At 48.3% G+C, this 22,651-nt stretch overlaps 1 protein-coding gene across 4 annotated transcripts; it reads right to left on the minus strand.

Moving 5' to 3' along the window:
- Positions 1-4,429: 4,429 nt before the first annotated feature.
- Positions 4,430-22,638, minus strand: AKAP8 (A-kinase anchoring protein 8). 4 transcript variants are annotated; one of them, XM_036848461.1, is made up of 15 exons: positions 22,433-22,533; positions 19,838-19,876; positions 19,132-19,192; positions 18,378-18,410; positions 17,570-17,846; positions 16,634-17,117; positions 15,992-16,121; positions 15,698-15,744; positions 14,500-14,533; positions 12,475-12,562; positions 9,907-10,048; positions 9,444-9,537; positions 8,873-9,003; positions 7,599-7,694; positions 5,390-6,130 (listed from the first exon to the last, which is right to left on the minus strand). In XM_036848461.1, the coding sequence occupies exons 1-15, from the start codon at positions 22,436-22,438 to the stop codon at positions 5,669-5,671; spliced, it is 2,124 nt and encodes a 707-aa protein (XP_036704356.1). In that variant the 5' UTR covers positions 22,439-22,533; the 3' UTR covers positions 5,390-5,668. The 4 variants fall into 4 exon arrangements, with proteins under 4 accessions (XP_036704359.1, XP_036704356.1, XP_036704358.1 ...); XM_036848463.1 differs by lacking the exon at positions 22,433-22,533 and adding an exon at positions 21,740-22,390; XM_036848462.1 differs by lacking the exon at positions 22,433-22,533 and adding an exon at positions 20,911-21,678.
- Between the last annotated feature and the right edge of the window lie 13 nt (positions 22,639-22,651).

Genomic DNA, 22,651 nt, shown 5'->3' on the forward strand with positions numbered 1-22,651 from the left:
AATTAAGAAAACAATTCCAGGGAGTTCCCTGGTGGTTCAGTGGTTAAGACTTGGTGCTTTCACTGCTGTGGCCCTGGGTAAAATTTACAGAAAGAAAATTCCATTTACAATTGCATCAAAAGAATACTTAGAAATACATTTGACAAAGTAAGTGCAGAAGTTATACACTGAAAACTACAACACTGCTTAAAGAAGTTAAAGAATAAATAGTAGAGGGACTTCCCTGGTTGTGGTGCAGTGGCTAAGATTCCACGCTCCCAATGCAGGGGGCCCAGGTTCAATCCCTGGTTGGGGAACTAGATCCCACATGCATGCTGCAACTAAGAGTTTGCATGCCACAACTAAGGAGCCCGCCTGCCACAACTAAGACCTGGTGCAACCAAATTAATTAATTTAAAAAAAAGAAATAGTGGAAAGACATCCATGCTCATGAATTGGAAACCTTAATATTTTTAAAATGGCAGTACTCTCCAAATTGATCTATAGATTCAACATAATTCCTACCAGAATATCAGCTGACTTCTTTGTAGAAAATAAGATAACCCTAAAATTAATATGGAAATTCAAGGGACCCAGAATAACCAGAACAATCTTGAAAAAGAGGAAGAAAATTGGAACATTCACACTTCCCGATTCCAAATCTTACTGTAAATCTACTGTGTGGTATTGGCATAAGGATAGATATACAGAGCAAAAGAATAGAATTGGGAGTACAGAAATAAACCCATGTAGCTATGGGCAACTGACTTTTGACAAAGGTGCCAAGACCATTCAATGGGGAAAGACTCATCTATTTGACAAATGGTGCTGAGACAACTGGATAATCACATGGAATAGAATGACGTTCAACCCTTACTTCACACCATATACAAAAATTAACTCAAAATAGACCATAGACCTAAATATAAGGGCTAAAACCATAAAACTCTTAGAAGAAAACGTAGGGGTAAATCTTCACAGCTTTGGATTTGGCAATGACTTCTTACATATGACACCCAAAGTACAAGCAACAGAGAAAAAAGATAAATTAGGATTGAACCAAAAACAAAAATTTTTTTTTGCATCAAAGGGCACTATGAAGAGAGTGAAAAGACAGCCCACAGAATGGAAAACAATATTTGCAAATCATACCTCTGATAAGTGTTTAGTATCCAGAACATATAAAGAAATCCTACAACTTAACAAGAAGACAGGGACTTCCCTGGTGGCGCAGTGGTTAAGAATCCACCTGCCAATGCAGGGGACACGGGTTTGAGCCCTGGTCCGGGAAGATCCCACATGCCGCAGAGCAACTAAGCCCATGTGCCACAACTACTGAGCCTGCACTCTAGAGCCTGTGAGCCACAACTACTGAGCCCACAAGCTACAACTACTGAAGCCCGCATGCCTAGAGCCCATGCTCTGCAACAAGAGAAGCCACCACAATGAGAAGCACACGCATTGCAACTAAGAGTAGCCCCCACTCGCCACAACTAGAGAAAGCCCACGTGTAGCAACGAAGACCCAACACAGCCAAAAATAATTAATTAATTAATTAATTAAAAAAACCAAAACCAAAAAACCACAATGAGGAAAGTCCCTGGCAGGCCAGTGGTTAGGACTCCGCGCTTTCAGGGCCATGGGCCCAGGCTCAATCCCTGGATGGGGGCACTAAGATCCCACAAGCTGCGCGATGTTGCCAAAAGAAAAAAAAAAACACAAAGGAAAAAAACCCCACAATGAGATAGAGATACCACTTCATACCTACTAAGATGGCTAGAATCAACAAGAAGAAGAAGAAAAGGAAAATAAATGTTGGTAAGGATGTGGAGAAATTGGAACCCTTGCAAATTGCTGATGAGAATGTAAAATGGTGCAGCTGTTGTGGAAGCATTTGGTGGTTCCTCAAAATTTTAAACATAAGAATTACCATATGACCCAATAATTTTACTCCTAGGTAAATACCCAAAAGAATTGAAAATAGGTACTCAGATACTTGTTCAAGAATGTTCCTAGAAGCACTATTCATAATAGTCAGAAGGTAGAAGCAACTCAAATGTCTATTATTGGATAACTGGATAAATAAATGTAGTAGTATATATATATATATATATATATATATATATATATATATACAATGGAATATTCAGCCATATAAAGGAATGAAGTACTGATATAGGCTACAACATGGAGGAACCTCAAAAACATTATGCTTAGTGAAGAAGCCAGATTGAAAATGTCATGTATAGGTTTCCTTTATATGAAACAACCAGAATTGATAAATCCAGAGACAGAAAGCAGATTAGTGGTTGTCAGGAGACTGGGGAGGAGGAGTGGGAAGTGACTATTGATGGGTAAGGAGTTTCCTTTAAGGGTGAGGGAAATGTCTTGGAACCAGTTATAGGTGATGGTTGCACAACTTTGTGAGTGTACCAAATGCCACGGCATTGTCTGCTTTAAAATGGTTAATGGCCCATTTTGTTACTTGAATTTTACCTCTTAGGAAAAAAAACAAAACAAAACTGTTGAGCTTAGAAACCACTTTTTCAGTAGTGCCAAGTATTTATTATCTCACTTAATTCTGATAACCAACTCTGTGAGAATGGATAGATTGCCCCATACCCCACCATATTCATATTGTCCCCCAAACTGAATTCCTATTTCATATATATATATAAGTATATGCTCAACCACAGTGTTGTGTTTTTTTTTAACTTTATTTATTTATTTATTTATGGCTGTGTTGGGTCTTCGTTTCTGTGCGAGGGCTTTCTCTAGTTGCAGCAAGTGGGGGCCACTCTTCATCGCGGTGCGCGGGCCTCTCACTATCGCGGCCTCTCCTGTTGCGGAGCACAGGCTCCAGATGCGCAGGCTCAGCAGTTGTGGCTCACGGGCATAGTCGCTCCGCGGCATGTGGGATCTTCCCAGACCAGGGCTCGAACCCGTGTCCCCTGCATTGGCAGGCAGATTCTCAACCACTGCGCCACCAGGGAAGCCCCACATAGTGTTTTTGAGAGGAGGTACATACCAACTAAACCTCATAGGCCTCACAGTGTTGTTATACAAGATAAAGGAAGTGGCCCAATGCTAAAAGGCTCTTCTACTCTGTTAGTGCTAAAATTCTACTTCAACTTTACTGTGCCTGTCTAATCACTACCGGCTGCACTTCTGGTGAGCAAGGATCACTTTCAGCAGTAGAAGTGATTTCTTTATGGCCCAAAGTCTAAGTGAAGAGGATTTACTAATACTGATTATATACTCTTGAATGAGCACTTTGCTCATTACATTGTATTGTTTCCCCTTTAGCAACTGTAGTATTTCATAAAAACCCAAAGAAATCACACAGGTCCACCATATTACCAAAAGTTGAAACTAGGTTGCCATTCCTAAGATTTTTTTGCTGGCCAGTAGCAGAGATTACCAAATTCTCTAAACCTGTTTTGTTTTTTTTTTATTTATTCATTTATTTTTTGGCTGTGTTGGGTCCTCGTTTCCGTGCGAGGGCTTTCTCCAGTTGCGGCAAGCGGGGGCCACTCCTCATCGCGGCGCGCGGGCCTCTCACTGCCGTGGCCTCTCTTGTTGCGGAGCACAGGCGCCAGACGCGCAGGCTCAGCAGTTGTGGCTCATGGGCCCAGTAGCTCCGTGGCATGTGGGATCTTCCCAGAACCAGGGCTCAAACCCGTGTTCCCTGCATTGGCAGGCAGACTCTCAACCACTGCGCCACCAGGGAAGCCCTAAACCTGTTTTTAAATAATAAAGGTGCTCTATGGAAAGTTCACGGCCATTGGTGTCTCATGGACCTGTGTATTGACCTCGGTAGTCCCACATCTTTAATGCGGGGCCCTAAAAGTTACTTAACGTCCCTCTCAGGTTTCTCCCCTACAGATGGGAAATAACCAATATTAGTTTGCAATGAGGAAGCTTGCAACTTATTCCTGTCATCTAAGGATTATTAGGGCACCCCCTTGTGCAGCCTGAGTAATGACCCCCCATCTTGGGGAATGAGGAAGGTCCTGGTTTAACCTAAGTTTAGGAATAAAATGATTCATGTCATTTCACACGGGGTGGGGGGGGTGAGGGTGGTGGTGAAAGAACTTAATTGAAATTCAGATTCAATGGCAAGCCTTGTATTAATTTTACAAGAAAAGCAAGGGAATTCCCTAGTGGTCCAGTGGTTAAGACTCTGCACCTCCACTCCTGAGGGCGCAGGTTCAATCCCTGGTTGGGGAACAGAGATCCCGCGTGGTGTGGCCAAAAAGAAGAAGAAGAAGAAAAAAAAAAAGAAGCAGTTTCATAGTTTTGTTATCCTTTTTCAGGCTACTGATGGTCAGTGCCACCATTTTGGCCTCAAGAGAACAAGCTTCAAAGGGCATGCATAACCTGTGACTAAGCCACATCTGTGCAGTAAAAGGAACGATGTTTAGAAAAGATTCACAGGCACCGGTTTCTTCTTACTAAGCAGTTTATTTGTTTTTAGTTCTAACATTGACTTTTTCATAAATATTCATCTCACATCTCCAATAAGGCTCCTTGAGAGCAGTGCCCATATCTAATTTTTATCATGAATTAGCACCTGGTACACAACAGATGCTCATCAAGTATTCTACTACCTCTTTCCTAACAATTTCCCACTGGCCAATGCTTCCCCAAATGTGACAGTTCAAAGGTTTATAGGAAAACAGACCCAGCAGTATCATTTCAAAAGGGAGGTATCTTTCAATTCTTTTGATTATATGAAAGTATAACTGTAGCTTACTACCCTTTAACACATGCTGGCTTTTCTTTCTTACAGATTCAGAAACTTCAAAGCAACAGTATTTATCTAAAATAAAATGTTTATTCATTTTCCACGGATAGTATCTATGTATGGCAATTTATACTGGTTTTCCCTTCATGAGACATCAAATTTTCTTTTTAAATATATTTAAGTAGAAGTAACTCAATTTAAAGAAAAACAAAACCGAAAAAACCCTGAAGTAATGCAGAGGTGGAACACAAATGAGGTAAAACATGGTAAAGGTGATTCACCAAGGACTAAAGATTGGGAAACAATGCCCTAGGCAAAGTGTTCCCATTCTTGAGGGGTAAGTAGGTATGCTTCCAATGGTGCAGGTGTGTCAGATTCATCAGGCCTTTGAGAGTTCACTGACGTGACAGGATCAACATAACATGTTATCAAGATTCTGCTATATCTTGTGAAGGAGGACCACATACCATACAGTGTACCACAAAAGCAGAGATCAAAAACTGAAGCCAAAGCAAATTCTCGAAACTTAAAAAAAAATCCTTTATAAAGCAAGATATATCCTAGTACTGAACTGCTCCCAGACCAAAAAATAATAAGGGGTGGGGGGTTGGTGGTTGCGGTGGTGCATTCAGCCACTGGCTGTATTTAACAAGCAAAGTGTCACCAAAATCTACTTATCCAACTTTTATTATTCCAACTACAGTGTAAAGAGAGATGTCACAGCTGCCTGTGGGAATGTACAACTTCTGCAGCCTTCAAACCAAGGCAGAAAGCCACGCAACTCTGTAAGACAAGCCTGTGAGGTACACTTTTCTGAAGGAAATGGCTGGGTCTCTTCACCAAAATAGTATTCCAGCATCATATACCCTAGTACTGCTTATAAACCAAAGAAGAAAGAACAATGCATTATATAACACATCCCCTGAAACAGGGAAAGGAGGATCATTCTGTGGGAATAGCATCTTTGGACTCCGCATCAGTTTGTTCCACTTCGGCTTCTGCAGCAGCTTGGACAGGAGCAGTGATTGTCAAGGTGCTTTCTGACTCTGCTGTCAGGGTTTCCACTTCACCTCCAGCCTCAGCAGCTTCACCTCCAGCCTCTGCTTCAGTGTTGCCCTTCTCAGGTGCCATTCCACAGGGTGCCTCCGCTTCCAGCAGCTCTCCAGGGTGGGGACCACTAGTGGTCTCAGCTGTGTCCGTAGGGCCTTCCACTTCCGCCGGCATTTCACTACTTTCCGGAGTAGGTGCTCCTTCCCCATCTACTGCCCTCACTGCTGCCGTAATCACCTCAGCTAAGACCTCGGCAGCTACCTCCTCCGGTGTCTCTTCCTTATCCTCACCTCCTAAATTGTCATCTCCTTCTATTTCTGGATCAACAGCTTCACTGGTGAAAGGATCTTCACCCTGGCCAAGAAGAGGAAACACAGGTTAGTGCAGTCTAAAGAACTGTCCAAATGAGAGATTGAGGCTCAGGTTGCTGGGAGTTTATCTTTTTATAATGGGCAGAGTCAACAAGAGAAACCTTTTAAATCACACCAGGTGAGTCAATCCTACAACTGCTCAGAGCCTACAGATTCAGAAAAGACATCTCAGAAAAGCTTCACCAGTACCATTTTGCACTTATTATTCAAGCATGTAATGGTGAGGAAAGGTTTAAAAAGACCTAGGTTTTCTTAAGCCAATTAAAGAAAAAAAAAAAAGCCTCATTTTAACAGGAAGTTAAGCACTCAGCCCAGGCATGAAGGTTATCCCCATTTTACAGAGAAGGATATGAGACTTAAAGATCGGAACTTGCCAGGTCACACAGCTATTAAACTTCAGTCAGGATTCAATCCAAGTGTGCCTCTCTCAGAAGCTGAATTTCTCATGAGCATATGCTAAAACTATGTCTAGTTTAGAAAAAGTAAACTAAACATTATCACTAGCAGATTAGAAAACGTGTTTTAAAATACGCTGTTTATAGAGAGTTCCCCGATGGCCTAGTGGTTAGGATTCTGGGCTTTCACTGCCATGGCCCGGGTTCAATCCCTGGTTGGGGAACTGAGATCCCGCAAGCCGCAAGGTGGGACCCAAAACAAAAACAAAGACCCTTATTTAGAAGCTTGAGTCTACAGCTGACTCCAGAAACTTTAAGTCTGTTTAAGCCACAAAGTAAACACTGATCAGTTATAGTTCTTAAACCGGTTATTTAGATTCTATCCCTTTATGGTTGAAATGAACTGTCAAACACTGAAGCAGTTAATAACTAAGAGGAGGGCAAACACATCCTAGTCAGGTTATGCTGAATCTTAATTCCCAGCCCCAAATGCTGAAGTCATGGAGCTGAGCACTTAGCAAAATGTGCTTCCCAAGGAGGAACCAGAGACTCTTCCAACCAGACTCCTCTCTAGGGTACCCTCCCCTCTTTGGGATTTTTTATTACTCTGCTCCTGTTACTCCGTAGTATGGCACCACTGGCTCTTCCCTCCCCCTCGTTCCCCATCTCATTGTTGGTTGTCTCTGCCCGCAAAACCTTGTTTTAGCTTCTACCTGGACAATTATCATTTACTTTGGTTTGTTGTTTTGTTTTGAAGCATCTCACCAGCGTTTTGCTTGGTATTTTATGGATAGTCAGGGTTTCTCATGGTGAGAGTCAGCACCATCGCACAGATTAATCAAGTAGGACCAAATTCCAGAGTTCCCAGGCAAGCAGTGAGTCTCAGGAAATGCGCAGTTGTGGAATCCCAAGCCCGATACATTCCAACATCTCTCAATTCTTCAAAAGACTCAGAAATGCCAAATACTGCACTCTGGATATAATTCCAAACCCACAGAGTTAGTTCATCCTCCATCTCAAAAGCTTTTCCCATCTACTGGACTCCTAAGCACAAACCTTGAGGTACTTTTCCAGCATCTTCACAATATGTCTGTTGTTCAAAACACTCTTAGCCACATGAAGACTTGTTTTCTTGAACTGTTCAGCAGCCAACTACAAAGAGAATCAAACATGGGCTTTTAAAAATGGCGTGCATAGAGGAGCATGAGAACAAATCAGCCTGGCTACACTGAGTTGCTCTGAGATTAGTCCTATGCAGAGAGACAACTAACATCTTTCTTCACTATGGTAAGTCCCCAAATGCTAGGCTCCAATAACGAAAGAAAGAAGGCACTGGAGAGGCACCAGAACTGAGACTGTGAAATAGTGTAGAAAAGTCTGATAATCTCAAAAGACAAAAGCACAGGCACACGACTGATGTATACTATGTGCACAAGCAAGGATGAAATAAGAACATTTACAGATCAGAAGCTATGTGGACTCAGTAGGGGAAAAGGGCAAGCTTTTTCTTTTCAGTTTTTTGAGTTTTATTGACTTTACAAGTAAATTCTAGAGCAAAAGTCTGAATGCTGCAACCATCTGACTGTTCTAGAGCTTGACACATTCATATGATAATCCCATATTTGTACAGTGGTTTTTGGCTGATCTTTAATAATACCAGGAGACGGGTGGGCAGGTAGCTTCAATTTGGTAGTCAGGTAAACCAACGACAGATAGAGATGCTCAACCAGGGCTTGGCGAGCTACAGCCCGCAGACCAAACGTGGCCACACCCATTCCTTTACTTATGGCCTGTGGCTGCTTTTGCCCATCAGCAGCAGACTTGAGGCGTCAGGCAGGCATGAGGCAGAGACCTGATGGCTTGCAAAGCTGAAAATATTTACAATTTGACCCTTTATTAAAAAAAAAAAAAAATTGCCAATGCCTTGAGCTAAACATTTAGCCTCAGGCCCCATCAGCTAATAAGGATCAAACCAGTCCTTAGTCCTGGGTCCCCTAAGCCATTCTGCTCTGAGTGGCCCTCAGCCTCAGCTTATAAGAAATCCAGTTTTTCAGCAACTGGGGAATTTACCCGTGTGGTTTACAGAGAACATTCTCAACCCAGGAGAACTGCAGCTACTGGATTTAGTCAATCTTAAGCAACACATTTTTCTCACATTTTAATAGAAACTGGGGTGCATTTTACAACCACTTGATGAAATGGATGGACTTGACGGTATATGGCAAAAGCCCCTAAAGATGTTAGCTTCCCCATAAGAGACAGAAACTTCTGAACCCCTCCCACTGGCAGCCAGGACTGCCTGCCCCACCCAGCATCAGGGGGGCACTCACCCGGCGGTTGTGATTGTGGTCGACAGAGTGCAGGTGCCGCTGGAGGAGCTGGGGCTGCGCAGGGATCAGCATGTCACAAGCCAGGCAGTGAGCAGCCTCTATTTTCTTGAAGAAGTGCTCCTGGCCAATCCCTGTTGACAAAACCCAAGTCTTGTGGGATTTGGGACAGCATGCAAGTGACGCTTTCTTCCCACTTACTCCCCATCAAGGCCCACATTTTCTCCCTGTAGCCCCTCTCTAAGGATTCAGTTAGGACAGAATCTGAGACAGGCATCACCTGCCCTCCAGAAGGAGTATGGAGACAGACAAATGGCCTCTACACCTGGCAACTTTATACTTAACTTTTCTCATTCTTCTGGTCCTTTCTCTTCATACAAAGAGAAAAAAACATCAGAGTGCTTAATGTCACTCCAATAAGCTGCCTGTAGAGGTGTCATCTACATTAGGCCACACTTGAAGGCTTCTTTCCCCTGCTAAGTGCCCCTCCCACTTGTCTTCACGTCACATTCTCAACCACCCCGAGCTGGGCTCTGTGATTTGGAATAGCACACACCCCAGGATCACAACTCACCTTTGAAAGGATCTGGTTTTGGTTTTGTGCTTTCCTTCTCCATCAACTCCTGACGCCGCTTCTCAATTTTCTTATTCCTGTTTACAATGTATTCCTAGAGAGGTTGTGAGATGGCACCAAATGAAATGAGGAGAGGGTGACACATGTGGATATTTTTCAACTGCACCAGAGGCAGCCCCCCAAGGGTGACTGCCAAGCCCATGGGGGGCAGTGACAGCCTTATCTCAGCTGCTCCAAGGAAGGGAAGACAGCTATCAGAGCAGGTCCATGGGCAGAATTAGTGGGAACTACAATGACGGGAGCTCTCAGTTGTCCCTCTGACCTGGGGACTTGTACACTGTTATTCTGGAAAAAGAAATCTTGACCAAGTTTAGGCCTCTTATTGCCCTTCCCTTCTCTGTGAGGGATCTGACACTTGCAGGATCACTGGGAAATGCCGTGATGGAGGCCAAGCGTGATTTACCTGGAGGAACTCCACCGTCTTGTCGGGCAATTTGGTACTTATAAACCGCAGTGTCTCTTTGTGAAATTTGCTTTGCAGATGCTTCTGGATTTCTTCATCTTCGAAGCTACGAAACTTGCACACGGAACAGGCAAACTGAATCCTGGAGAAGGAAGACAAAAAGAAAAGCAGTGATGCACAGATAACCAACTCATCTCTGCTTAGAACTGAAATGGAAATGGGAAAGCAATTTCTGAATTAAGTCTTCTGACTTGTCACAGGGTGTCAGAGTAGCAGTTAACCCCAAGTTTCCCCACCTTAAGAATGAGAGTACAACCTTGCAAGTATTTCAGGAAAATGATTCACGTAGCACTTTAATACCTTACCACTCTTTTTGGTCCAAAGGCTCACAAGAGAACAGCCAAAGGTGGAGACTTTTCAAAACTGTGAACTCCCTAAGTCTCCAGCCCACTGCTCTGGGGGCCTAGTACCTAACTTCATAGCTTCTCAGATGTTTCCTTCTGCAGCCACTCAGAAGATACAAGGCAACCCCATTTAATACAACAGAGGAATTCCCGAAGACCTCACACAATTCAGAACTCACATAACCCAAGATCAATTCTCCAATGGGACTCAACGTAAAGACATCACAATCAAGTTCTATGAATGAAAACTGAGGTTTCTTGTGTGCTTTCAAAATCTCACCAAATGCATGCATGCTGTATGGCAAGGGGAGACCACGCTACAGACCCCCAAACCCCCACAGTGGGGTGCTGCTTCCCTCAGCTCTGCTCCATTTGGGGTGTAATAGCACAGGTCCTGGGGCACTCAGGAGTCCTCCTCTGCCAACTCAAGAGATCTGCTGGCCCCCAACGCCTGCCTTCTGCTCTCTGGACAAGTGCCACAAGACACTCTTGCCTTTGCAGATACCCCCAAAAGCGGAGTGAAGAGGGAAATCTCCCAGGCCCTATGTGCAGGACTATCAGGAAGCTACCAAGGAAATACAGGGTTCCTACTTCCCTGCTGCATCTTTACCTCCCCCATGACAATTTCTCCAAGTTTCTTTGAGGATCTTCAGTCACTAGGGCAGTCTAAAGATTCCTTTAAAAAAGTCATCTCATACACACTCCATAGACAGAGTGCGGGCCACCTCAGAAGGTGAGAGGCCCTGAAATATGGGGTGGTTAGTTTTTATAGGCTGGGTAATTTCATAGGCTAATGAGTGGGAGGATTATTCCAAGTATTTTGGGGAAGGGGTGGAGATTTCTAGGAATTGGGTCACTGCCCACTTTTTGGCCTTTCATGGTCGGCCTCAGAACCGTTATGGCACCTGTGGGTGTGTCATTTAGCATATGCCAGAGTATTACAATGAGCATATAATGAGGCTCAAGGTCCGCTGGAAGTTGAATCTTCTGCCATCTTGGACCTAGTTGGTTCTAACCAGTTTATGTTGTGTCCTCAATGGCTATGTCATTCTTTTAAAGGTTGTGCCCTTTCTGTCTCATGTCCTCTTGTTTTCTCCATGGAGACTGTTTTAGACCTGCCTCTCCCACCGAACCTCTGACACTCACTCTCAGCCCATCTCTCCTTCACAGTGAAAATAATGCCATAAAACAGAACCCCTCAACTTCCTTCCATACCCCTCACTCTGTCCTGCTTCCAGGCACATCCCCTCACTCCCTCACCTTGCTTTCCTGCTAGAGTGGAGAAGGTCCCATCACCCTGCCGTCTGAGGCTGGTTCTCATTCTTGGTGGGGTCTGCCAGTGTGGTTGTGCAGGGCGGGCACTGCACAAGGGTGCTTAGCCAAGGTGCCAGGAGGAACTGAAATCCAACCCACCTTAGCTTTCCAAGTTCTACCCCCTGGCAAGAGATGCCCAGACATGCGTGCCCTTTCTAACTCATCCACCCAGAGTGGCCCATTTTTCAAATATGAACAGAAGTATCTTATAGGCAAGTAGGAATCCTGGCCCCAAGCTCAAAATTTCAGACACCTCTGCTTTTTCAGAGCCCTTTCTCATTCGGTTACCTCTTTATTAGCCTCTCCTTCTCTACCAAGTTCTACTGTCAGTTCACAGCTGTCGTGGCAGAAGACAACATTAAAGAAAATTGGCCAACAACAACAACAAAAAAAGTCATCTCAGTTCCCATGTGGCATAAAAACAGATCTAATATAGCTGTCATTTTATTCATCTGTTTAAAAACAAGGATTTCAATGAATTCTGTTAACACTTGGAACTCCTACTTTTCAGTTCCTGGCTTTCCAGCCTCTACTGTTAGCTCTTTTGCTAAGCATTTCTTTGCACAGGGAAACCACTACCCCCATTTAAGCCTCAAGGGCAAGGGTTCCCTTTCAAGTCATCAATCAAGAGAGCCCCCAGCTGGGAATGTGAGGGCCACACAGACCCACCAGCAAGAATAAGATTCAGTGTGTTTCCCAAGTTTTGACTCCCATCGACCTGACTAGGATTTCCTGACATACACCTGGAGTCAGATGATCAAACCAGGCCCCCCCTGCATTGTGGAGCGATGACAGATGAGCTCAGGGGAGTCTTGACAGTGCTCACCTCCTACCTCGCCTGCCTCCTCACCTGTCAGCTGCTCGGTCTCTCATCCTGTCTCTCCTCCTTTGCTTCTCCCTCCTCTTCTTCACTTCATCATCCTCATCGTCCTTCTCTCCTGCAACAGAAAAGTCCCTTCGAGACACTCTGAGGAGCTTGCAGAGGAGCTGAGCACCAGGGCCTTGATGGGGCCCACAGTTCGGCCACCATACCCCATGCCCTGCCACGGCCTCCACACATGGCGGGGGCAGGACACCCTGAGGTACCAAAGGGCTGTCAAAGGCTCCCAACAGGGGTGGCCTTTGATGAGAACCCTCAGTAGTTCGCAGGGGAGTCACTTCACTCCCCCCATGGTCTGATAAGGCTGGCATGGGCCAGGGACATGGCCCGCCCATCCTACTCACACCATGGCCCACCTGCTCTCTCTGTCCTTCCCTATCTTGTTTTTCTAATCCAGCACCCGACGATTGGGTCTTCTCCCAATGTTACTTAAGGAGAGAGAGAAGCAATTCTTCCCAGATACAGAGGCAGCAGCTGGAAGGCCTCAGAAAATAAAGCAAGCCACTCTACTGCCCTCCGTCCCACCTCTAGGTGGACCATGACAACTGTCCCATTGGCCTCCCCTCTGAACTAGGGCCTCAGCAGGTCTGACAATCCCTGGTGGCCCGAACTCTATCTTCCACTCACAAAAACCGTCAATCTAGGGCTTTCCCAGGAATATGTGGGAAGCAATCCCAGAAATAAAAATGTGAAGAGACCAACTGGTCCTCCGTCCATCCCGTGGGGCCAGTGTGGGAGCTCCTCTGAGAGCTGTGCAGCCCAGAGTCCCAGCATGAGGCGAGGCCAGGCCAGGTCACCGCGGCTCAGGGCCAGGGCCAGACACTGAAAAAACGTTGGATAAGCATCTGAACTGTAACCCCTACCCCTGATGCCAGTCACGAGACTGTCCCACGAAGATGGCGACCGGCGTGCGCTGCTCAGAAGCCTCTCAAAAGGGCGTGTGGGATTTTTGGCAAGAGGTCACTGCCTGAAACTATTACTGCTGTTTAATAGCAAAGTCATCCCGGGTAGGTAGCAGGACCTGCGCGCAATAAACACGTCACCTTTGCTTTAGCATTTACCCCGCTGCATGAGCTGCTAAATGCTCTCTGTGGTCCCATGCTATAAACGTAACTGCCTCAATAAATAGGGCAGGAGGACCTCAGAGGGTTGGCTAAACCTGAACATGTAAGAGAAGGAGCATCTAAGCCAGGGGCCTTCAGAATTTATGGGAGCAGAGTCACACAGGAGCCAGCCTGTGATTCTTAGGGGAAACCAGCTATGGACAGACCCACGGGAACAGGAAAAGAAACAAGCGGCTGCTTCTCCACGTCCCCCTAAAGGGCTTAACACTGTTCTGTTCTTGCTGCTTATTTTGGTCTCTTAGGTTTCCCTCGCTCAAACTGGTGAGACCTGCTGAGCAGTGACTGCCTCTGAGGATCTGGAACTGAGTGTGCCCGACAGTCCCCCCACCGCCTTCCCGAGCTCCCCACCCAGGCAAGTGTCTGAACTCTGCCCCATGCCGTGCCAGTGTCCCCACCATAGAGGCTGAGAGCATGGCCCTGGCCTGGCAAGCAAGGGAACTGTGGACAGAATGAAGCCCGGGAGAAAACAGTACAGGGACCTGCATTGGCCAAGGGGGGAGCAGAGAAGACAAGCTGGAGGGCGCCTTTTCTTTTCTCTCTTGCATTTCTGAGACTCTCCCTTCCCTACCACTGCGGGCTATTGCACACACCCAGAGATGAGTTTCCCTCTGCCTCCGCAGCCTGCACTGAGTGAGGCAAACAGACCTGTTTCCAGCAAGTGTTGCTCCAAACACCGAGGCAAAGCCTCGGGGTGACTGGCATGGCCAAGGCCCACCTTGCAGCCATGGCCCCTCTTCTGCCCTGAGCCGCAAGCCCCTCCACCCAGGCCCTGGGCTTGCTCAGAAACCCAGCCCGCCTGGGCATTAGGTGGTGAGTGCAAGGTAGCTGGGCAGACACAGGAAAGCTCAAAGGGATGCTGGGTGATGCCTACCTCTCTGCCTCCCGGAGTCGAAGAATTCGTCCTCCTAAAAAGGCACAAAGTCAGACTGTGAGGTGGAATTTCTAGAACTCTCCACAACCAGCCCAGCACCCTGCCACCACCTGGTGGTCGCTGTGTCACCAGGAACACGGCCAAAATGTGTCAGGACAAGTCCCAGGGCCATGGGATGGAGCCTGAGTGTCCTGTCACTAGTCCTGGTTGCCTTCTGAGATTCTGTGATGATGACTAACTTGCTTTTTTATTAAAGACACAGTCCAGCTTTTAGTTCTTCCTAAAGCTAAAGAACTACCTCTGGCAAGTGCACAGTTCTGCACATGGGAAGACCAAGAGCCCATCCATCAACTGTGTTAAGCAACCCCAATTTGTAGGAAGCTAGTCCCTGCACTCTTTAATGAAAATGGGCTTTATGAAGTTTCCCAGCTACTTGTTTACGTTATAACAAGCCAGGTATAGATAAAAATGACTCATCTAACTGAAAATTGAAACTGAGGCTATTCCTTAGACATTAAGCTAAAGATTAAATCAGCAATCAGCAGATACGCAGAGATTTTCAGACTCAAGATCTAAGCAACCTAGACATGGAACAAGCAAGACCCTCAGAAAAGTTGAAAATTCACGGTATCCTGCCCCTTCCTCCCCTTCCCCAAACTCGTCTAACCATCAGAAGCACCTGGATGAAGCCTTCACACACCCAGATTTCCAGGCCCTACCCCAGACCTGGATCCGAACTTGCAGGAGGTGGCGAAGGCTTGCTCCCCAGGTGCTTGTGCATGGTCCTGGCTAAGAGCCAGCCTTCAACACCCATCTCCCATGACTGCTTTTGAGAGCTGAATGACACGGATGCAGCTCAGCACCAGCATAGAGCTGGCAGCAAATGAGTCTTCGGTGCTTGTTTGAAAGCCTCAGCCTGCACAGCCACTGCAGTTACCACGTGTATAGCTAGACACATCACTGCGAGGACACAGGTATGGCTGGGGAGAGGGCTGGGAAGGTCTTCAAGCAAAGAAGGACTGCTGCAAGTGGAAAACTCTTAGAAACCTAGCTGCAAATCTGATTATTAAATCTACTCATGAGGTAGAGTTGAATATACCACAGCAGCTGTTTCTGCCTCTTTGTAAGGAAGACACTAAAGTAAGGAAAAAATCCCACACTAGAGACACTGGAGGTTGATCAGTAAAGGCGAACTTACACCCCTGAATTCTTCATCTCCTGACCGGAAGTCACCAGCTCCATCATCTACCAAACACAAAGGAATAGGTAAAGTCAGCACCTCGGCAGCTGGCCCACTCCCTGTTTTCACCTCCCAAACTCACTGTCCAGAGTGACTGCGCTTGTCCTGACTACAGTGGGGACTGTGGGAGTGCGGGTGACACACACCGCCCTTGAGCTCCTGTGTGTCCCCTGTCCAGACAAGCAGGCAGAACACCAAGCATGCAACTGACTCATCTCATACACAGCTGGGCCTACTGGCCCCAGGGCATACCGTTTTCAGAAAAATCTCCTTCACTGTCAGCCCGGGCTTGTTTGGTGTCTGGCTCATCGTAAATCTGCAACTGCTTCCGTTTCCTGCCCAAGCTATCTGGGCCGCAGCGATCAAACTCTCTCCGCCTAGGCTACAGACAAAAGCATATTCCAATGCGTTGCTTACTCGGACGGTTAACATACCCCAGAGAAATGAAGAACAAAGAGGTTGTAAGATCAGAGAACAAGGACAGAAAAGGTCTTTTCAGAAAGCAAAGAAATACAACATGGTTGGACCCCCCCACCCCGACCCCAACCAAACCACAAAAATTTTATGCTGAAAGAACCCAGACACAAAAAGCCAAGTATTATACGATTGCATTCATATGAAACGTCCAGAAGAAACAAATCTACAGAGACAGAAAGTACATTAGTGGCTGCCAGGGGCTGGGGGAGAGAACGGGGAATGACTGCTAATAACAGAGGTTTCTTTCTGGGATGATGGAAACGCTCTAAAATTACGTGGTGGTGAAGGATGCACAATTCTGTACGTTTTGACTAAAAGTTGAACTGCATTTTAAAATATGAGTGAATCTTACAGACAAAGCTATTATATTAAAAAAGAAAAGCAAATAAGGCAGATGAGAACTTGGCAAGGGCGTACCCGATCTCTCATCCGGGTCTGTGACCGGCCACATCCGTAGGGCATAGAGCTGTCATAACCACCTGCCCCCTGCATGCCCATCATGCCAAAGTCAGGGGCCATGGACTGGGAGAAGAGGGAAGGTGGAGGCCTGCTGGCGGAGGGGCCTCCCAGGCCCCGCCCACCCACATAGTTCATTTCCGTCCATGGAGCAGAAAGAGGCTCAGAAGAGGCTGCAGGTGGCATGAAGGGGTCGCTGCGCATAAAGGTGCCGGGGTTGCTCCGGTCCTGGAAGCGGCCCTGGCCTCGGCCCCGCATGAAGTCATCGAGGGAGCCCCGCTCACGGGCTGGGTCCCGGCAGTCACTGTACTGACCACCAAAGCCACCATTGCGGTCGGGCCCCAGGTCAAAGTCATAGTCGTAGCTGTAGCTGGGGCGGTAGGGATTGTGCTCAGGCAGGCAAGGCCTGGAATCATAGGACTCGAACGACTGGAAGCGGAAGGAGCTGCAAAGAAAGCACAACCCATCACCACACTGTCTGGGCACAACCTCAACGCCTCCTGCAAAGCTGACTTCCCTACATTCAGAACAGCAAAGCCAAACCACCACGCATCCCTCCTAAGTGCTCAGAAAATAAAACAGACCAAAATCCCTTTCAAACACTGTTGAAAAGGGGCATGAAGCCCTGGCCACAGGAATGGGGAGAGTCTGCTAGACGCCTGATGCAGAAATAAGGAGTCTGGCATAGTTTAGCTAACAGTCATGCCCTAAGCCCCACCACTCAAGAAACCAGCAAGTCCTATTACATGCCTCGGCCCCAACAATGGCTCAATTTATCTATCCTGCACTCAGGAGGGAGCTGGGGAAGAGCCCCCCCTGGAAGAGCAGGTGCCCACTCCCGTCCACACAAAGCTGGGCATGCGGGATCCCCCGGGAAGGGCTCAGGTCTATAATCACCTCTCCCGGTCCTGCATGCCCTCCCCATTGCCGCTGCTCCCGCCCCTGCCTCCTTCCTTGGACATCATGTCCAAACGCTGGTTGATCTTGGCAATGAGGGAGTCGGAATTGTCGGTGCACGGCTCTGGGCCATAAGAAGCCATATGCATGGCAGGGCCCCCAGGTGCCAGGCCATCACTGGCCTTGGTGGCCTCCCATGAGGCTGGGCCGTAGCTGTAGGTTGCTCCTGTGGTGACGCTGGTGTTCTGGGCACCATAATAATTGTAGTTTTCATAACCTGACAGAGAGAAGAAAAACTAAATCAGATCTCAGCAGCCACAAGGCCAGTCCATGGTGGACAAGTCTGGGGAGGAGCACCCACTGCCCACGGAGAAGGAAAAGGGTCACGGGTCCAAGTGCTTCTGGCATTACCCCAACACTGCACAAGTCATCTGCCAAGAGGCAGCAGGAGGAGGGCAGGGGCACGGCCTCAACTCTGAGCAGTGCGTTTTCTATACCAGATCCTAAGACTTGCTTCTCATCCAAAGCGAGAGAGCCCAGGAGGCAGCAGCTGGGACCACTGACGGACCCACCAAAGAGCTGCTGCTCCCAGAATACAACCACAACTCTCCCCACACCCCATCTCCAGCAAGTTCCCCTGGAGGCCTGCCCCCCAGCCCTCCTCAACACCTCAGGCCCAGTCTGTTGAGCCTTCAGAACAGCTGTGAGCACATCTAGGAGGGGTGATGGGGACCCCTGCACCCCAGCCTCTCTAGGTAGCTGATCGGAGGCCCACTCACCCACCCACGGACCCCCCAGAAGGGCCTACCTTGCCAACTGGCCACACCAGTTCCATATGCACCTTAGAAGAAACAAAAACATACAAGAGTTTTGTTTGCAAAACAAAGGCATCTGAGACACATCCCCTCCCCCCACCACAGCCGGGACGCTGAAGGACAGTTGTCACCTCATCCACTATGCACAGGCCAGGGCTAAGGGTGGCTATGTCAGTGCTCCAGGAGGCACCCTTGGCTGCCCATTATGGCCAGGAAAGGCTGCAGTCCGCTAGCTGTAAAACTCGTTTCCTACAGAGCACTCAGCGGAGCACAGTCAGGGCTTCTCTCCTAAGCAAGCCTGATCTCCTCCATTAGGGCAACAGAAAGGACACAGCAGCCTTTTTCCAGGAAGCTTGTCTGGCGTGGGCCACCAGCCAAGAGGCTGCCCAGGCCAGGTCCCTAGGTAGAGAGCCCTTCTAAAGTGCCAGTTCTCACCAGGAGCCAGAACTAAAGGCACCGCCAACAGCACAGAGAGTGCACTGGTGGAAAATCATGTCCCTAACTCAACTGAGCAAGGGGTCGTCATGTGCCTGAATAACACAGAAGACCTCCTCCTGGGAAACTCGGTGATGGGCAGAAAAGTCACCCTGCTTCCAGTGGTGCTAGGGCCAAGCTCCAGGCTCAGAAAACAAAGTAAAGCCTTATCCCATCCCCTGGAACAGATGCTGGCAAAAAGGAGAAAACCTCGCCCACCAAAGAGCACATTCTGGTACTTCAAACACACTTAGCACCATGATATAGACTCACAAGCAGGGTCAGCAAACGGGCCAAATCTAGTCCATAGCCCAGTTTTTGTAGGGCCTGCAAGCTAAGAATGGGTTTTATGTTTTTAAATGGTCAGGGAAGAAAAAAAAACATAATCAAAAGAATACTTCATGACATACGAATTTTGACAAGACACATTATTTATACATTCGTCAAAACTCATAGAACTGTATAACAGAGTGAACGTTAATATAAACTCTAGGCTATAGTTAATAACAATACATCAACATTGGCTTATAAATTGTAACATATAAGGGAACTGTACTGGGGTGAAGGTAGGGGAACTGTATGGAATTCTATGTACTATCTGCTCAATCCTATAAATCTAAAGCTACTAAAAAATAAAGTCTATTAATTATAAAAATCTTTAGTTATACCCTCAGGTATTTACTTAGAATTAAACAACAAAAGTTGTTTAAAAAAAAGACTATTCCACAACACATGAAAATCATACGATATGCAAATTCCAGTGTCTTTAAATAAATATTATCGGCACACAGTCCTACCTACTTGTTTATAAACTGTCTATGGTGGCTTTTGCACTACAGAGACCATGTAGCCTGCAAAGCCCCCCAAAATTTACTCTCTGGTCCTTTACAAAAAAGGTTTCCTGGTCCCAGCTATGCCACGCTGGTGCTGGGGGGTGGGCAGCCCATGCCTCCCTGAAAAGCAGGTCCATCCCACTTACCCTGGGTGTTGGTAGGTCCAGCACTCCATGCCCCATAGCCTGTGAACAGAAGACCTGTGAGTTAGGGTCATATTTGTCATACCACAGAACAAGTGCTTCTGAGATGCTCTGAGGAACATAAAGGAATCTCCTTGAAGGAGTTCAGTGCCAGCCTTACAAGAAGGCAACACAACCACAACAATGTCTCCTTAAAAGTCACCCCACAGCTGGGTTTTGCATTATCACACTTCACCTGCCTGAGGTCAAAGCAGAAAAAAGAGGAGGTGGATGGGCTTCCGGGACAGTTCTGTCCATTGCCTGATGAGGGACCTTGACCTAAGCCTCAACCCGCAGCTGAGGAAGACACAGAACCAGCCACCAGCTAGCTCATCATTAGGACACAGTCCCGCCCCGCACCCCTCCCCCACCTCCGCCAAGCAGCCATAAGTACCCCACAACTGAGAACAAACTTCAAAAATTTGGAGACAACAGCTGTGCCTCTCTAGGCCTCGCTTCTGTGTGACCTTGAACCGTCCAATGCTCCGCTGGGCCTTGAAGTCCCAGGGCTTCAGCCTGGCCCTAAGGCATCAGACGGCATTCGCCTCTATGGTGGCTCCCTCTGCCCCTCCAGACAGTCCTATGATAGCATCTGTCTGGCCCCGCTTCATCTGTGTCCCTGGAGCCTGGCACAGAGCTGGGCACGGGCAACCATTCATACCTGTCAAATGACTTCACCTTTACAAAGCCTCCTCTCTCTCAAATACATCCTTTCTCTCCTACCAGGATAACCCAAACCACTGAGTGCCTACTGTATGCCGACACATGACGGGCACTCAGCACACATTAGCTGGTGACCCCGAATGCCATTCAGAGACGATGTGGGAGCTAAGGCTTAGAGATTAGGGGACTTGATCCGAAGTCACGATGCTGAAGATTACGATCTCCCCATGTCACACAGCTTTCCACATCTGTGCAGCAGAAAGGCGGAGTAGTAATTCTAACAGCAACTGACCAACTGTGGGGCACTGGTCTAACTAAGGGGCATGTGGTATTCACATAACCTCACAATAACCCTTGAGATAGGTACTGCTTACTCTGTTGTACACAGAGGCTCCAGAGGATAAGTCACTTGCCCAAGAACATGGAGCTGAGGAGCAGAAGAACAATGACCTGGACCCAGATTGAGGTGCCTCCTATGGCCAAAGAGTAACTCTTAAGCCTCAACAAATCTTAGGAAATAACTCTAGACGGAAAAGCTACAGAAGGATTCAGGGAGGCCGCTGCATCTAAACCGAGTCTGAAAAGGTTTTTAGTAGGTAGGAAGATGGGCAGGGGGTGACCTCTCCAAACTAAGGGCATGCATAAAACAGGATTACTACTAGCTGAAAAATCTGGTAGGGAGGCAGGTAAAGAAGAGTGAGATCCAGTCACACTGCAGAAAAGACAGGAGTACCAGGTAGAGCCACAAGCACACCATGCACCTCAGGACCTCTCTGCTTCTCTGCAATTCCTGCTGCTAGCCTCCTGCTAATTCTGCCACCTTTCAAAACATGTGCCTTCGCTGTGGCAGCCAAGATCAGATCGCTTGCTTCTCGAACCTCATATACCTGAATAGAGATCTACGCCGGGTCAAGCCCAGCCCTGCATATTCCAACTGTTCCCTGCGGGCAAACGCGGCTTCCAGCAAAGAGCAAAGGCCTCCCAGGAGGCTCAGATTCCAAAGACTGAGAGCAGATCGCCCGAGAAGGTCCGTCCTGCCGCAGGCCCTGAAACCCAAGTGGGTAAGGGCACGTTCCCTCTCACACAACCCCTCTGGCGTCTCCAGGCCACCACAAAGGACTGCCTTAAGGAAAGCCCCCAATCTGTCACGACCCCAGAGCTCATCGGGTTTCCAAGCTTTGACCAAGATACCCCGCATCTGACCCTCAATGTGTCGTCCCAGATCTGCACGAGCTAGGTCCGCGGTAGGCGCCCAGTGAGGCTAACCACTGCAGAGGCCGCACTAGGCCCCGCTGCTCTGCACCGCGGGCCTGGCGGGGTCCAAACCTGCGCCGCCCAAACGGCTTCCGGGACCGGCGCCCCAGGTCACGTGTGCCGCGCGCAGGCCCCAGCCAAGCCCCGCAGGTCCCGGACAGGCCCGACGGCCCGGAAAGAGGCAGCGTTTCCGCCTCGGCCCCCGACCGAAGACCCCGCGCCCCACAGACTCGCGCCATAGCTCCGCCCCCCGGCGCCGCCATTTTGTGGCGTCTTCCAAAAGGGACAGCAAGCCTGCTAGCGGCAAGGATCCGCAAGGGCCCGGCCCACCCCGCCGGGGTTAAGGAACCGAAACTGCCCCAACCGCCTGAGGCGCCCCCCGAAGCCCGCCGCAGCGTCGGCACGCCGAAATCAGCCAACTTCCTCAGGCCCTGTCGGCCAATCCGCACGCAGCGCCCTGGGAGCGACGGGGCCGAGATCCAATAAGCTGCGCGCGCGCGCCCCAGCCGCCTCGCCGCAGGGCCGGACTGCGGTAACCGCGCTCGGGTGTAGTCCCCGGCCCGCAGCCCTCTGCGCGGCGGCGGCCCTGCCGCCCGGGCACCACCTGCCGGTCCCACCGCGCACTGAGTCGCCCACACTAACCTCCATAGCCCTGCTCCATGTCTTCAGCTCGGCCCGCCAGCAGCTCCTTTTTCTAAGCTACCACAGGACGCATGCGCTCAACGCACTTCCCGCCGTCCTCTACTGGTAGACCAGACCCATGTGTCACCCCTTCCACGCGCTACCATTGGCTGGAGTTCACAGCTGGACCGCCCTTACCACCCCAGCTGGCCTTCCGGTTGTTGTGGATCGGTGTTCATA

The sequence above is a fragment of the Balaenoptera musculus genome, chromosome 3, assembly GCF_009873245.2.
Source record: "Balaenoptera musculus isolate JJ_BM4_2016_0621 chromosome 3, mBalMus1.pri.v3, whole genome shotgun sequence".
Taxonomy (NCBI): domain Eukaryota; kingdom Metazoa; phylum Chordata; class Mammalia; order Artiodactyla; family Balaenopteridae; genus Balaenoptera; species Balaenoptera musculus.

Coding starts and splice junctions, on each gene's coding strand:
- AKAP8 (XM_036848461.1), bottom strand. Junction 19,193..19,837: donor TGGACCTACCAACACCCAGG/GTAAGTGGGATG, acceptor ACCCATTCTTAG/CTTGCAGGCCCTACAAAAAC. Junction 14,534..15,697: donor GAGATGAAGAATTCAGGGGT/GTAAGTTCGCCT, acceptor GTGCCTTTTTAG/GAGGACGAATTCTTCGACTC.